General features: G+C 31.3%; 1 protein-coding gene across 1 annotated transcript in view; it reads left to right on the forward strand.

Moving 5' to 3' along the window:
- Positions 1-9,451: 9,451 nt before the first annotated feature.
- The window catches only part of LOC131850033 (protein unc-13 homolog A), a 61,376-nt gene continuing 55,338 nt past the window's right edge, over positions 9,452-15,489 (forward strand). The window contains exon 1 of the mRNA XM_059200184.1: positions 9,452-14,212. Coding sequence (XP_059056167.1) covers positions 9,668-14,212 — 4,545 coding nt within the window. The 5' untranslated portion in view covers positions 9,452-9,667. The remainder of the gene's footprint in view (positions 14,213-15,489) is intronic.

The raw sequence follows: 15,489 nt of genomic DNA on the forward strand, positions 1-15,489 counted from the left end.
ACTGTACCTTGAATTCAAATTTATTTATTTGAGGTATAATTGATGAAAAGATTATAAAATGTACTATACTTTTATACGTCTATTTTCGCATTTGCTACACATATTCGAATTTCTGGACATTACACTAAATTCATGTTATATATCTCATTATATTCGCTAAATGTTACATGTAATTAATACTATTAAAGTATTAATTACATGTAACATTTATGTGTGCTGAATAATAATTCTATATATAGGCAATAAAAATATTAGATATTCAGTTACACACTCAACTAATAATTTATGATATCGATTGTACTCGTAAGACCTTTAATACATTTCTACTTATATTATAAGGCTTGTATATCGATAAAAAAGGACTATCTACTGCCAGCTATATCGACGTCTAGGTATATAAGTCGCCGTTTGTTATTATATATAATCAAATTAATGTCTACAACCCAATTGTTCCTTGTAATGACGAAAATCGTTTCAATTTGCTTCGTGTGTGTTTCTGACGTTGAGTTTGTGCCGGGAAAAATATTGGTACCGCCCGCTGAGTGCTGTTTTTGATATGAAACAGGATCAAAGGGAATGGATATTAATTTACATTTCAATTAATGTTTGTTATTTTATAAATGATATTATTATATTAAATTTAAATAAAAGTATTTTTAATTTATAAGATTAATTATCAAATGATTTTTATCCTTCTATACGTGTTAATTGAAAACAAGAGTAGGGAAAGTATTACACAGGATTATATGTACAGGTTCCTAATGTGTTTAATATTTAAAAATACTTAAAAAGAAAACAGATAAAAGGTGATTTCATTGCTTCTTCCTAAACTTTACAAAATACAATAAAACGAATGCAAGTATCAAAGATTGTTTCCCAAGGAACACTTTGTACAAAGTTGTCTGTGGAGATACATAACTGAGAAACTCGATAAGTAAAGTGTGCTGCGGTGTAAATGGTTTGGTACTGCAAAGAAGTTACAGATTACAAAGATATGATATATAATATATAAAAAATTATTATTTTTAATATATTATATATACACGCATAAGGTGTACAACTAACTTCACGACTTGACGCGGCGATTGCCACTTACCGTCAAACGAACGGCAGCTTTTTTGCCATTTCAGATCCAAAAAATTGATCTTGTAACAGTCACATACGAAGCACTATATTCAATCGCCATACCATGAAGACCGTTTACAATGTAACCGTTAAGTAATTTTTGACGTGACAAGTATATTACGGGGACTGACATAAGGCCACGCCACACCGACATTAGTGTAGGAGTGTAACGGATACTATTATTACACCATACATCAACATAAATAAACGATTTTCTGCATCATTTACTTATAAAATAATAAAACACATAAACACTTGATTCCAACAAATATTATTTTCATTTATACAACCTACTATAATATTGTTCTTAATTTAAATATAGTTCGACAAGCAATAGGACAATGGTATTCGGTCTATGGGTTGTTAACAAATCCATCCTTTTAAGAGCGTGCAAATAAATATATACACATGAAAAAATATATAACTTCTACACAAATTCCGGAAATGTCTGTCTTCCATTCACCAATGTGTCGCTACTACTAAGAATTTGACATTAGGTTTGTATTCATAATAGTATAATGACATTATAATATTTATTTATCATTTATTGTTCGCGTGACTATAACCGGATCTGAAGGTTAAAAAGAAAGTACAAACAAAGTAAAAATAAGCTTGTTTCCAAATATAACTGCCACCGATAATAATGATTGGTATTTGTATAGCCGTCTGTCATGACTTGCGCTTGCAGTGTAATCGTTTTATGCCCACAAGCAAATGCGCTTAAAATTTAAACTATCAATGATTATAGTTAAGAATAGTTTTACCTTTTAAATGCTATTGTTGTTTGAAAGCACCTCCCAGCACTAATATATTTCTGAACCGATAAGATATTGAAACATTGAAGAAAAGAGATGATCTTTCGTTAAGATCTTTCTTCGTAAAAGGACGGTTACTCACCTGCAATCCCTAGTATTGTGGGCACTCCGAGGCGGCGGTACTTACCATCAAGCACACCGCTTACCATCTTTTGCTGTAATGCTATAAATTAATTTATTAAAGAATTTTTTATTTTTTTACAATTTATCTTTAAAACAACAACAAATTGTTATAATATATTTTTTTACATTTTATCTTTAAGACAAAAAAAATCATGTACTTTATATAAGTATAAATTGTTTTTATAGAAATACTACGACGATTTAAATATCTGTTAAACTCTTTCGAGTATTGTCAACATTGTTATACATGTGAAAGAAAGTAGAAATATTCCATACCACATTTTGAAAATTTATTACTTATTTTCTCATTATATCTATTTTATTGGGACTAGTCTATTTATTTATTTAATTCATACTTACAATTACAATAATTAAATTAGTACATTATTTAAAGATTCTTATACTGTTATAAAAAACATAACCTCTTTTTGCAATTACCAGTATCACAAAGTGTATAAAATATTTCCGATAGCGGAAAAAACGAACTCGACGACAAATAAAAATAATAGTGGCAGATGTATATTTTCTGGTATAAACGGAAAAGGGGTGCGAAAACCGCTCTACAGAATTAAATAAGGCATGACTTGGCGCGTACTACGGTATAGTTTCACACAAAAACAATACGTTGAATAATCTGACCTGTGAAAACTTGGGATATTTTCTTCTTGAATATTTTACAATCAGAATCCTATCTGTATACTATTAATATTATTTTTGATATGTAACATTTAAACTATTATAATAATTTCAATATAGATTCACAAATATAATTTCAAAGGATAATATACTAAAACCCAGATTTAATTACAAGAGTTTGACTTCATATGTATATTCGATAATAAAACCAATATTAAAATGTTGATTTGAACCAGTTTATGAAATAATTTAATTATTTTTAATTATTTTAATTAATATTCTTTTATCATAAACATAGTATCATCCTCACATAGTATAAAATGAAGTTGCTTCCGCTGTCTGTTCACTTAGATCTTTATAACTACTCGTTGGATTTTAAAGTTAGTAGTTATTCAAGAGGAAGTTGTATATGTATAATGCAGGTTCACCGGTGCAAAGCCGGGACGAGTAGCTAGTAAGTTATAAATTATTACTGTACAGTGATAGAAACAAACGTTTTAATTGACTATTACATTCATGTCATAATTTGTATGCTGTTTTATATACGGCACTAACACGCTTTATATGTATATCAACGTTCTATTTCATGTTTATGTTACATCTCTTTTATAAACAAAAATATGAATTTACATACTCTTTTAAAAGTATGAAATTTGATTTTTCATCACACACCACAAAGTACTCGTAGGTTCGTAACGCGCTACAAAACCAGACGCCATTTATTTGAATAGCCTTTGTGAAAAAACGATGGAAAATTTAACGTTCACCACTATTTTTTGTTTCAGTTGGTTTTCAGTTTTTGAAATAATATTAGAGCCAATTAGTATGATACTTGATATAAACTAAAATATAAAAAATAAGAACGGTTATGGTCACAGATGTAAACAAATTGAAGTAATAATTTTTATTGTAATATAGTTTATATCCATTTACATACAAAATAAATCAATGTAAAGCCATCCTATTATCAATCAATAAGTACAATAAATTTCTTTCATTAAATACACTTTTACTCTACAATTATTTAATATTAGTATTACAATATATAACTATAGCATCACACCTTCAATATTTATTACCTACAAGTATTACGACGTCGCCTCGGTTAAACAATATTCTGTATCATATTATCTCACACGTAAAAGTGTTTACTGATGACATAATTCTGTCCCCTATCGTTGGGCTGATCTGTAGGTTAAGTGCAAACTTTCTACAAATATAGACTTGCGTCCTAAAGTACATGCAACTTCAGTTCTTGTGACAATAATCTTCAAACCGTAATAATGGACGCGTACTCGTTGGGTCAAATTGATGTAATTCAACCATTTCTCAAACGTGACAATTTTTCAGGATTGGATCAGATAGATCGGACCGATCGATCGAGATTGGTGCTCGATATTGTATGTATAAGACGCTTTAAGCCAACAAAGATCACACCATTAAGGTTTGCTATCAAACAAGCCGGCGTGAAACATCTGTGCCAACATTTGGACAGTTGCCAACAGCTCTAACCTGTTCCTGCTCAGTAATCACGAGTTTCTTTTTTTATACCTACTTCTGTCTGAATTCAAATTAAATTTGGAAATTATTGAATTTAAAGAAATTGGCAATTTTTTCTTTAAATTTCTCTTTCTGCTAAGATGTATTTAAAAACCTTAGCGAATATCTATGTTGTATTATTATTTATACAACACAGAAAACCTTTACAGGCAAATTGCATCTTTTACTGTTTTTAAAGTAAAAATACAAAGTCTGCTTATAAACTCTAACGCTAAGTTCTTAATTCAAGTGAATTATCAACTTTAGTTTACGATACGTTTAGTATTAAATTATTATAATAGAATACACACAGCACGATGAAGATACTCGTACATAATTTACTTATACGTTATTTACACCACATTATTATGTTATCCTCTGCTATCCCTGCGTGTTAGACAAAGATCACCCTATTACACAAGGCTTGTTAACAAACAACGCGGCGAGAAACATCTGTGCCAACATTTGAACTGTTGCCAACAGCTGTAGCCTGTTTCTGCCAGTAATCACGAGTTCATTTTTCCCAATCTATGATGAGTTAGCACTACATTTGTATGAAAAACTCGAAGATGGAGTTTTCGTGAGATGGAACATAGAAAAGTTTTTTGTATACATATATTGTGTAGTATTATTGTACAGATTATCAGTGTTCGTGTACATTTATTCTTGTAAGTCTTTACTCATTTATTTATTTACAAATTTAATCTTTATTAAATTTGTAAATAATTTATAGTTCTAAATAAAGTTAACTCACAACAAATTCGCCCAACGAATGAATGGAACAAAGATCCCATAAATCTGCAGAACCTTAGGACAAATTTATGCCCCAATAGGTAGGTAGTAGTAGAAAATTGTGAATTCAGGTAGAAATCATCCTATCCTGTTTTACGGGAAAGAAGGCAATGTGAATTGGGTTTCCTATTTCTTTATATTTTAGCCGTGGCTTTATCTTGCGTTTTCATGTACTCTATATTATATATTATATTTATAGTGAAGATATCACTAATACAGAACACATTTTGATTTTTTAACTGTAAAATAACACGTCGATATAATGGATTATATTGAGTTTTCATGATTATTAAAATATGTTTGTTACATTTTAATGGAATAAATTATACAGGAGTTATGTACAATTTACGGCACACACCTCGTAATAAAATAAAGATGATGTTTATCACTACATATAAAATTTTGTCTAATGAAACCTTAAATAAAAAATAACAGATATTAAAATAATAAATCAACTTATCTTAATAATATTATAAACACGAAAGTTTGTGAGTATGGATGTTTGTTACTGTTTCAAGCAAAAACTACTTAACGGATTTTGAATAAACTTTACAGTAATATAGCTTATACATCAGAATAACATACAGGCTAGTAGTTATAAATAAAATAAAGGAAACAAAATATTTATAGCTACTGAGAAAATAACCAGTTTTAGTTGTTGCAGCCACAGTGAAACTTCATCATTGCTCTACAGTATAAAAGGACATTTAATTTTAAAAACAAATTCAATTAAAAAAATATTTTTAAGAAAAACTCATTAATTAAATTACGACGGACATTAGGGGTAAATCCTTAATTATCTTTAATATATTGATAACTGATGAATCATCCTTTTTTTAGAATATTGTATTTTTTCAGAGAAACAACATAGTCATTTTAAGTAAAATGTGAATGAAATGATTTATAAATTAACTTTATATATAAATCTTTTTTTGTACACCAGTAATTAATACAGCTCTATGAATATAGTTATTACCTATTTATTACCAAAAGTATTTCTTCAATAAATAGCATCAATACTTACTGACCAAAAAGGTTTGGTACTACTGAAAGAATATTCAGTTTCAATTAATTATTTTCAGAGACTATCTATATACTACGTAGTATATATATTACATAAAGAAATTAAATTTTACCTTTTATATACCAATTTATTTCAAATTTAACAGGAACCGAAACAAAGAACCCGTATGGGGCACGGTTCCAAAAAGTGTGTTCATTGCACAGCGAGGCTGTGTAATCAGTGGGCAATTGTCTTTCATCTCACGACACCAAACTAAATTAGTGGCAATGAACCAGCAGTGGACGTAAAGTTCTCTGGAATGGCAATAGCCGATTGAAACAATTGGAGTACCGCCAAAATCTACCAAGAACTTTTACCCAACACTAATTGGATTTGTAGTCAGTATAAAGTTTTATTGAATGCTACTAAAATTGTAAGAATTTCTGGATGTAGTCTATATTAGCGGTTTAGCACTAGTTGCAAGTTAGATTACCACATAAAGCATTTTTTTTTATGTAACAGTTAATACTCCGTCTTTTTCTGTCCAGTATTTACAAAAAATGTACCCAAGTATGAATATATATATATATAAATTGCCATCTACTAATTTAATAATTTCTGAATTTAGGAGTCTACGATGTTTTATGGAGTAAGCTTAAGAATACTACTCTACCCGTAGAATTAGTGGGGATTCTTAAGTATTGGTACAATAACCATAATGCAACCAGGTGAAGTGGAATAATTCTCTGTCTGACCTATACCATTTAATATAAGTATGAAATTGTAAGAATTTCTGGATGTAGTCTATATTAGCGGTTTAGCACTAGTTGCAAGTTAGATTACCACATAAAGCATTTTTTTTTATATATATATATATGAATATATATATATATAAATTGCCATCTACTAATTTAATAATTTCTGAATTTAGGAGTCTACGATGTTTTATGGAGTAAGCTTAAGAATACTACTCTACCCGTAGAATTAGTGGGGATTCTTAAGTATTGGTACAATAACCATAATGCAACCAGGTGAAGTGGAATAATTCTCTGTCTGACCTATACCATTTAATATAAGTATGATGTTGTATAAAATCTCTAGAAGTATGCATATATATAGTAAAATACATATTTGAAAAGAAAAGGTTTTATTTTTATTTCGAGATACAGAAATATGTCAATTTATTGTCCTATTTATGTATAATTTACGATTTAGTTCTACAAACAATAAAACTTTAATTCTAACTAATTTAGTATGAGTCTAATATAAAAGAGTAACCCATCGACATAAAACAGATCCCAATTATAAACATCCTTTCAAAGTCGGATGATAATGTTTGTTAATCTTCCACCGTAATCTGGAGACGTCGTCGTTACTAACTACGAGTACCATTTAGGATTATATCCTTGCCACAAAAACGAACTATCGTTTCATTGAACACTTTATCGAAAACCGATACGGGACGGTACATCGCCAACTGAGGTTCTTGCTCTCATAGAAATCAAAATATCAATAAGATGGGATTGTTTGTTCAATATTAAGCAGTGAATTTTACCGAGCGTATTGCCTTTAGACTTTAAAGACCCATTGTTTTATTTTTTAATACACTGACATAATAATATTATCCCAAAAGATAGTGAGTTCGAATTTGGTTGGCATAAAAAATATAGTTCTATTTTTTGCAGCGAAAGAAACACAGATAACAAATATATCAAAAAGAATGAGGTAGATTTGCTTACTGCTATACTGAATTAAAAATATTTTCGGATATGGGTACGGTAAAGACTCAAAATTACTTTATGGATATTAAACAATTTAAATTATAACAAGATTTACATATTAAAATAAGTTATATTTATAGAATTCTATTCAAAATCTTATCTAATCTAATTTACATAGGAAACAACTTAAATAACGGTTTAGTACTAACAGAGATAATATTTGATACCTTCAAATAATATGTTTGTTTTATTGAACGTTGACATTACTTTTATTATTGCTTTTTCCCAGTGATTACTCATATTTTTGGTGGGTATTTTCTTGTAAATGTGTCTTTACATTTACTTAATAGAAAAGTATGTCTACATTACATTACAAATATTAATATGTGTTAATACCTTTGTGTTACATGTTTCTCCACCAAGTAATTGTTTTGCAAGATTCAGAATGAGAAATTACAGTGAAATTACAGGCTACTGTAACATGACACCGCTCAAGAATAAAGGGCACCATCAGTATTTTCATATACTTGGTATTTTTTATGTTTATTGGCAACTGTTACTACTTTCCATCCGGTGAAACATTAACTATCATCTATACCTGTTATAACATATAAAAAAGAACTATTGTTAAACTGACTTTATATGTTATACGACATAAACTAAATTTTCGTGGACATAAGAACACAGCTTTGTTTGTTCTCCGGACGTTTTAGTAAATGTTGTCAAAGGCATTCCTCGTCCGTAAACTAGTCACGTATATCCTTATTGGCATTTCTCATTTAGTTACTTAATAAGGACCATGCTTGGCATTCACTGAGTCTGAACTATTTTAAATTAACATTATATGTGTAACATTCTATAAACGATACAAGAAAAAATCTTTAATTACATATAAAAGACACTCTACTGCAAGAAAATTATATTAATTATTACATACATATTAAATTTAACACCGTTTCAAATCTTCGGAATTCTAGATTTTTTTACGTTTAATACATACAATAAACAGGTAGTGACTTTTACAAAGTCGTAAGTCTATAACATAGAATTTAAGCTGGAAAAATCTGTATAAAATTTTATTGGACTATTCTTATTTAGGTGTCTTTTCACAAAATTGTTACCAGATTATTTTACCTTGAGCTATTACAGTAATAATGCCGATCACACTTGACTGTATTCTTTATCTACTATACTGTGACATAGTATTGTTTACCACTATTTTACTTGAAAAAAGTTTTCATCTTATCCACGATCCTATGTTAAAATTAAGCGAAGCGGTGGTGAAACTCGGCATTCATTTCCTTTCGTTTGATTCCATTCCCTTTCCAGCCGTGTGACGCCTTCCACCTCTGAGAAGTTATAACTCACGTGGAATCGAATATGAATCGCTTAGCTGCCTCACAATACAACAGGTTAACTTTTAAGAATTTGTCAGCAGTACTCATTGCTATTTTTATATAACTTTTTTGTCTTTGATTTTCTGTACTATATGTAAAATAATATTTTTGTGAAATTATCATATTAAAGTTAACTTGGTCTATTGAGGTATATCCTATTCCAGTCTCCCAATTACCGGCACTGGTGTGTACATAAATCGTATTATGTACAAACCAGTGGTATTACCAATTACAATCAAACTTAACCATATTTTCTATATTTCAGTAAAGTGATAAGTGTAAATCAAATTATATTTTTGATGTTAAATTATCAATTTCATTCCGTCGAAGTACAAAGTATACATAGTAAAGTGACGAAATTTTAAATAGATATAAATAAAGTGAACTCAACAAATGATAATGTGGTGAAAGAAACAGTGATAAAATGGTTTTAGTAAGAACTTTAAATACAGGACCGTTTCGTGTGAGAAGTGTGAAACATAAAACGATATGGGATGACTCATAGTGAAAAATATTATGTGCAACCCACAATCCGATCAGAAGATGATGCGAGAAATTCACGACAATGCTGGGGCAGGCGCAAGCGGCGCGATGGAGGAAAGCGAGGGCGGAGGGAGTGGGGCTGCAGAGGTCGATATGGACGAGTGCAGTTCCCTCGCGTTGCCTCCTGACCTGCCCCCCTATTCCGGCGACTACATCATCAGCGATTACATGGAACGCCTGGGTACACGACTTAACATTCTTGAAACCGAGCTGAAATATGCTTGGCGGGCGCTCGATCTTCTAAGTCAGGAGTATGTTAGAATGTGGGAAAGACTAGAACGCTTGGAGGCACTGCTTGCAGATCAACAGGGTGTTATATCAACATTACTAGACTTTTATACATGTCGAACTGTTACATCTAGAGATCCAATGACTCGCCTTGAAGTAATCAGAGAAATATTAGGCAATGGTACTGTTGAGGATGGTATCGAAGAAGGTTTGGATATAGGACGAAGTTCTGTTCTGATTGATCCACAGGAAGAAATAATGGAGTCAAATGAAGCATTTTATAAGAGTTTAAATCAAGCTTATAGGGATGATCTAGTTTGTGATGAAACCTCAAGACCACCATCTCAACTAGATATGATTTGGGAAGCTCCAGAAGAAACTGATATCGAAATTGTACCTTCTAATTCGAGACAAATATACAGTGCAACTGATTATAAAGATTATTGTGGTATGCAAGGAGGTCCTGGCATTAGCGAAAGAGATTTAGTACATTTGTCTACATTAAGTACAATAGATCAAATTACTGTAGATAAATTACATGAATTAGATAGGTTGACAACACAATTACACAAAGATTCGAGAGAGCTAAAAGACTTGAAAACCAGACTTCTTAGTCCAGAAACAAAAATTGCATCAAAACATGACAGAGATATAGAAGCAAAAACTCTTGTAGAAGACGGAAATATTATTAACGAACAATTAAAAAGTGTTTATTCCGGGGGAGAAAACTGGGGTATAAATGATATGATGAAAAGTTTTGACGATTTTATGTTGACAATGCCAAAAGATTCTGTTGTTAGAGATAAATCTCCATCTAGATTATCTCTAACAGAAAATACAGCAACAGAAAGAACAATGGACTATTTACCACCAACTCTATCCCCTCGTCGAAAATTCGTTCCAGAAAGAACAACCACAGAACCATATACTACAGTCACAGGTCGTTTAGCATATAGTTCAGCAGTGGCAAATGCTGAAATCAATGCAGCTAAAGCTTCTAAATCTCCGAGTGCAATTTCCAGAGATCGATTTGAATACAGTTCAACTTATCAGGTTGCAGATAGTAGACAAAGCTATTACAGCAATAAAAGTATGTCACAACAATTAAATGATATTTATAAAACAGATGCCGAGCAACTCTCTCCTTTGTCCGTTCATGAAATTTATAATGGATCTACCAGCAACAGTCGACTCGAAATTAACTATGAGGAAAATAGATTACATAAATCTCCTAGTCCTCCGCCACCAGCGCCGCCTAATGGAGATGAAAAATTTTCCGTCGAAAATAACAGCGAAACAATAACTAGTCATCACTCTATGCTTTCAACTGTTCCAGCTGATAATATTCGTTTAAGTCCGAGATCGCCCAAATCACCAAAATCCTCACCTAAACATATTAAAAGAGATACTACTAACATTGTGGCTGCTAAATCTGATTCAGGGTTATCATCAATGAGTGGATGGTCGAGTCTTGAAAAAAGTCCTGGATCACCAAAAATGGGACGAATTACTCATGGAAGTCACGATTCTCATAAGATAAGAAACTCCTCTCCACAATCAATACAAAGATTGTCCTATGAAATTGACTCTAAACCATATTTAGAAACCCTAGTGGACTCATACGTTTACGACGGAAAAAATGTAAAAAATGACTATAGTTTACGTAAAATGGATTTACCCAAAGATGTGTGTAGTTCCAGAGACTTGAGCATTTTGCAGGAAAAAATTGATAGTGCTTTTTTAAAAAATGATATACCGTATTCCATTTCTGGTCAAAGTACACAAGTCAGTAATATGAGTGAGTATTATTATGGAAATGAAGCACCATCAATCTATTCTGTGGCAGGTAATAGACAGCCAATTTTTACTACTGTTTATAGTACACCAAGGGGTATGTTATCTGAAGATAGAAATTTTTCCGAATTATTAGATAGAAATGAAATTACTGAATCTGCTGTAAGGCCAGCAGTAGATTCATATCCTCCAGAGCCTAGTTATCATGCGCAAACTGTTGTAATGTCTGCAGCAAATGCCAACAAAAGATCTCTTACAAGAGTAAATACAATGGGTCCAAATGATCCCAGTTTTTATCAAAATGGATATAAGTCGTCTGGACATCGTACGGGTTATCCGCCAAGTAATCTAACAGATGCTTTATCTTATTATCCCACATCGACTAGATATGATTCACCGAAACAAACCTCAATAGAAGATCAACTATCTTGGCAAGGAGGGAGTAGATCACCCACGAGTTCAATGGAGACTTCCAGTTTGAAATCACATTCTTTAAATATATCCGAAAGAAAACAATTTCAAAATCAATTGCAACAAGAATACTTCAAACAACAACAATACGACCAACGAAATGGTAATATTATGTATGAAAATCAAGGATATGATAAGCAGATAATTACAGATCATTCCAAAGCCAGAAAGGAGCAATATGTAGATTCGAGTGGTATATTAGTATCAGAATCGGGATATTTATCTATATCTACAAATTTAAAAAGTAAACCTCTAGAAAAACAACCAAAAAAGCCAAAGAGAACATCTTCTCTTAAGTCAGCAATGTCTTCTGTAAGTCATTGGTTACCAGATTTACATCTACCGAAAAAACATAGATCACATTCCTTACCATCGGGAGTTGATACGGTAGAACAGCCTCAACAAGAAAAGTCATTAAAAGAAAGAATATTATCAGCTCAAAGAAGAAAGAAGAAATATCATTTAGTGGCATCAATGTCTGGATTATTACAGAAAGCTAGACGAAAAAACCAAGCTAGTCATCAATCATTATCAGACCCTGAGACATCAGAAACAGAATGGTCTGGAGGTCGATCAAGTGCTCAGTCAGAGGACAGTGATAGTGTATTTTCTGACTCAGCTCATGAAAATAATATGTTTGCTAAAGTAGCCACAAAGTCTAAACAAAGAAAGCTTAACAATCAAGATATTGTTGAACAACAGCAAATGATACAAGAATTACAGCAACATGGACTTGATTATCATGATGATAGTGAATGTATAGTGGAAGAAAATGAAAAAATACCTATTACTAATGTTATACCACGCGACAAAAGTGATGATATAGATTTCCATTTTGCTCGAGTTAGTCAAATGAATAAAAACAATATATCAGAACTAGAAAAGTTAGATATTGATACTGATATATCTAATGTTGATTTGTTTGAAGAAGAAGAAAAAGAAGATAATCAATCACCTGCATCACTTTTTGCTACTGTAGGAGATGTAAAAAAGGCAGCAGGTACTTCAGATGAAGGACTCAGCGAACTTAATAAATCTTACAGTGGAAGTTCGCAAGAGTTTGCAGTTTCTCGGGCACTGGGAAAGTATAGACTACGGAAATCAACATCAATTTCAGACGAACATATGGCTGATAATATTTCACCACCAAAACCGGAAACAGACTCTCAAGAAGAGATAACTGACGAATACATGAATCAAAAAGAAAAAAGAATACGAAAAAAAAGTACACCTGAAATAATAAGTACTACAGTATCAGAAGATACCCCTACTTACCCAGAAAGAAGCCCATCAATCCAAAGTACTCGTGGAATTCCAAACAAATTTCAACCACGTCATCAACAAAGTTTAGAAATTCCAAATAAACACGATGATGATGACAGTAAAAGTACTCATTCCTGGCGTAGTGGGTCTAGAGTATCTTCAAGAAGACAAAGTACTGAAGACAGCATTGATTCTGAAGATGAATGGTACTGCTATGAGTTAAGAAAGTTAGAAGAAATGGAACATCAATCTCAATTGGATATTGATAGACAACAAACATTAGCTGAAGAACCGGAATTTGAAGAAGAACTATTAGAAGAAGAAAATGAGAGTTTAAAAGAGAAAATGTCTTTCGTTTTAAGAGAATTAAAATTAAAAACTGCATCTGTTAAGGTAAAATATGATGAAACTCCAATTAAAGAAACTTGGAAAGATATTACAACCTTTCCAGTTATCGAGGAAAAACGAGATGAAGATGTAATCTCTGATAGAGGATCAGATGATGACAAATCATTCGCTGATTCTGGTTCAGGAGAGACATCTGGGCCAGACAGCCCTGTACAAAGTGGTGACGAGTACGATGACGATTATGATATGCCTCAAATTCACGAAGAACCTGTAGCAGTTCAACGACCGCCGCCACAACAGGATGCTCCAGCTGGAAGCAAGTGGAAGTTATTGAAGGCATTAAAAGATAGAAAAGCTGAAGAAAAGACTTCAGAGACGCCTGCAGCTACAACGCCCTCGACTGATAAGGACAAAGTCAGCGCCGGTGTAAGTTACCTCATGCAAAAATTTCATGAAATTAGAGTTAAGAGTTAAACGTAGGTAAAATTTATATAGACAAATATTCCTGACTTCTTTCATTATAATATGAAAGTTACAACTAAAAGTTAGACTGATAATATACTCAATGCCATTGCAAAAGTTATTTAACCTGCTTTACATTTCCTACTTACATAGGTTACTGATAGAATAGTCGTAGAAGTGTTATTTGTAATCATTGTGTTAGAAGTCCATTACATATTACTAGGTATGTTAAAATATGAATTGAAATTATTGTTTGATAAAGTTGTTGTTGAGTTGTTGTGATATTATATAATATAATACTTCTTAGACATTACAAAAATATTTACTACTTTTATCAGTTAGCCTTTTACATCATATTCAAATACATCTCGTAAATCTATTGCGGTTGTGAACAAGTAGCCATATTTCAGGATATTATTATTTTCTTTCCAACAATCATAAGTAACTTAAATATTAAAAATAGTGTAGGACGCTAAAATAAACAAGCTAATATATTGTAATATTTATACGAATATACTCGTAACTTATTGTCTATTTTAACTGAGGCAATAACTAGATTTAATGAATGCAATAGGCTTTAAGATCTTTCTACAATATTATATGTCATGTATAATGTGGCATTTTTATATAAAGCTTAATATATATAAACAATGAAACAGTAATAACACAAATTTTAAAGTATTTCATATTGCTTAACATTATTTATACTATTGTTAAAATAATACTTACACACTTGATATTAAATTCAGTATTTTGTGTGAGTTAATGATTGTTACTTATACAGAAGTTATTAGTAGCTATCTACCAATCAGGTTTCCATTCCTATAAGATATTAGAGAATGTTGGAAATATTAACGTACAAAAAATCACTCATTGTCATATCATCTCATATCAAGTAAAAATGTTGCCTTTTTATTTAGAACTAGCTCTTTATAGCGACTTGACCATCGCGAATTCGTTCCCGTAAAAGTTACTGTAGGGGAGAAATATAGCCTATATTACTCAGAGATAAGGTAGCTTGCTTTTAATAAAAGAATACTTAGTTTCCATATTTCCGGAGACTGTACGTACATACACTCAATCAATTAAGGTATCATATTTTAATAGTGCTGAAATGCGTATTAATTAGTTTTATACCCAAAGTTACTAGATTAAAACCGAAGGACTTCCATACAAACTTTCACATAATCATTTTACTAAAAATAATCGCAGATCTTTATGAAATCGAA

Source organism: Achroia grisella, unplaced genomic scaffold, assembly GCF_030625045.1.
Source record: "Achroia grisella isolate CSIRO2021 unplaced genomic scaffold, CSIRO_AGI_Agris_v1 utg676, whole genome shotgun sequence".
Lineage (NCBI taxonomy): Eukaryota > Metazoa > Arthropoda > Insecta > Lepidoptera > Pyralidae > Achroia > Achroia grisella.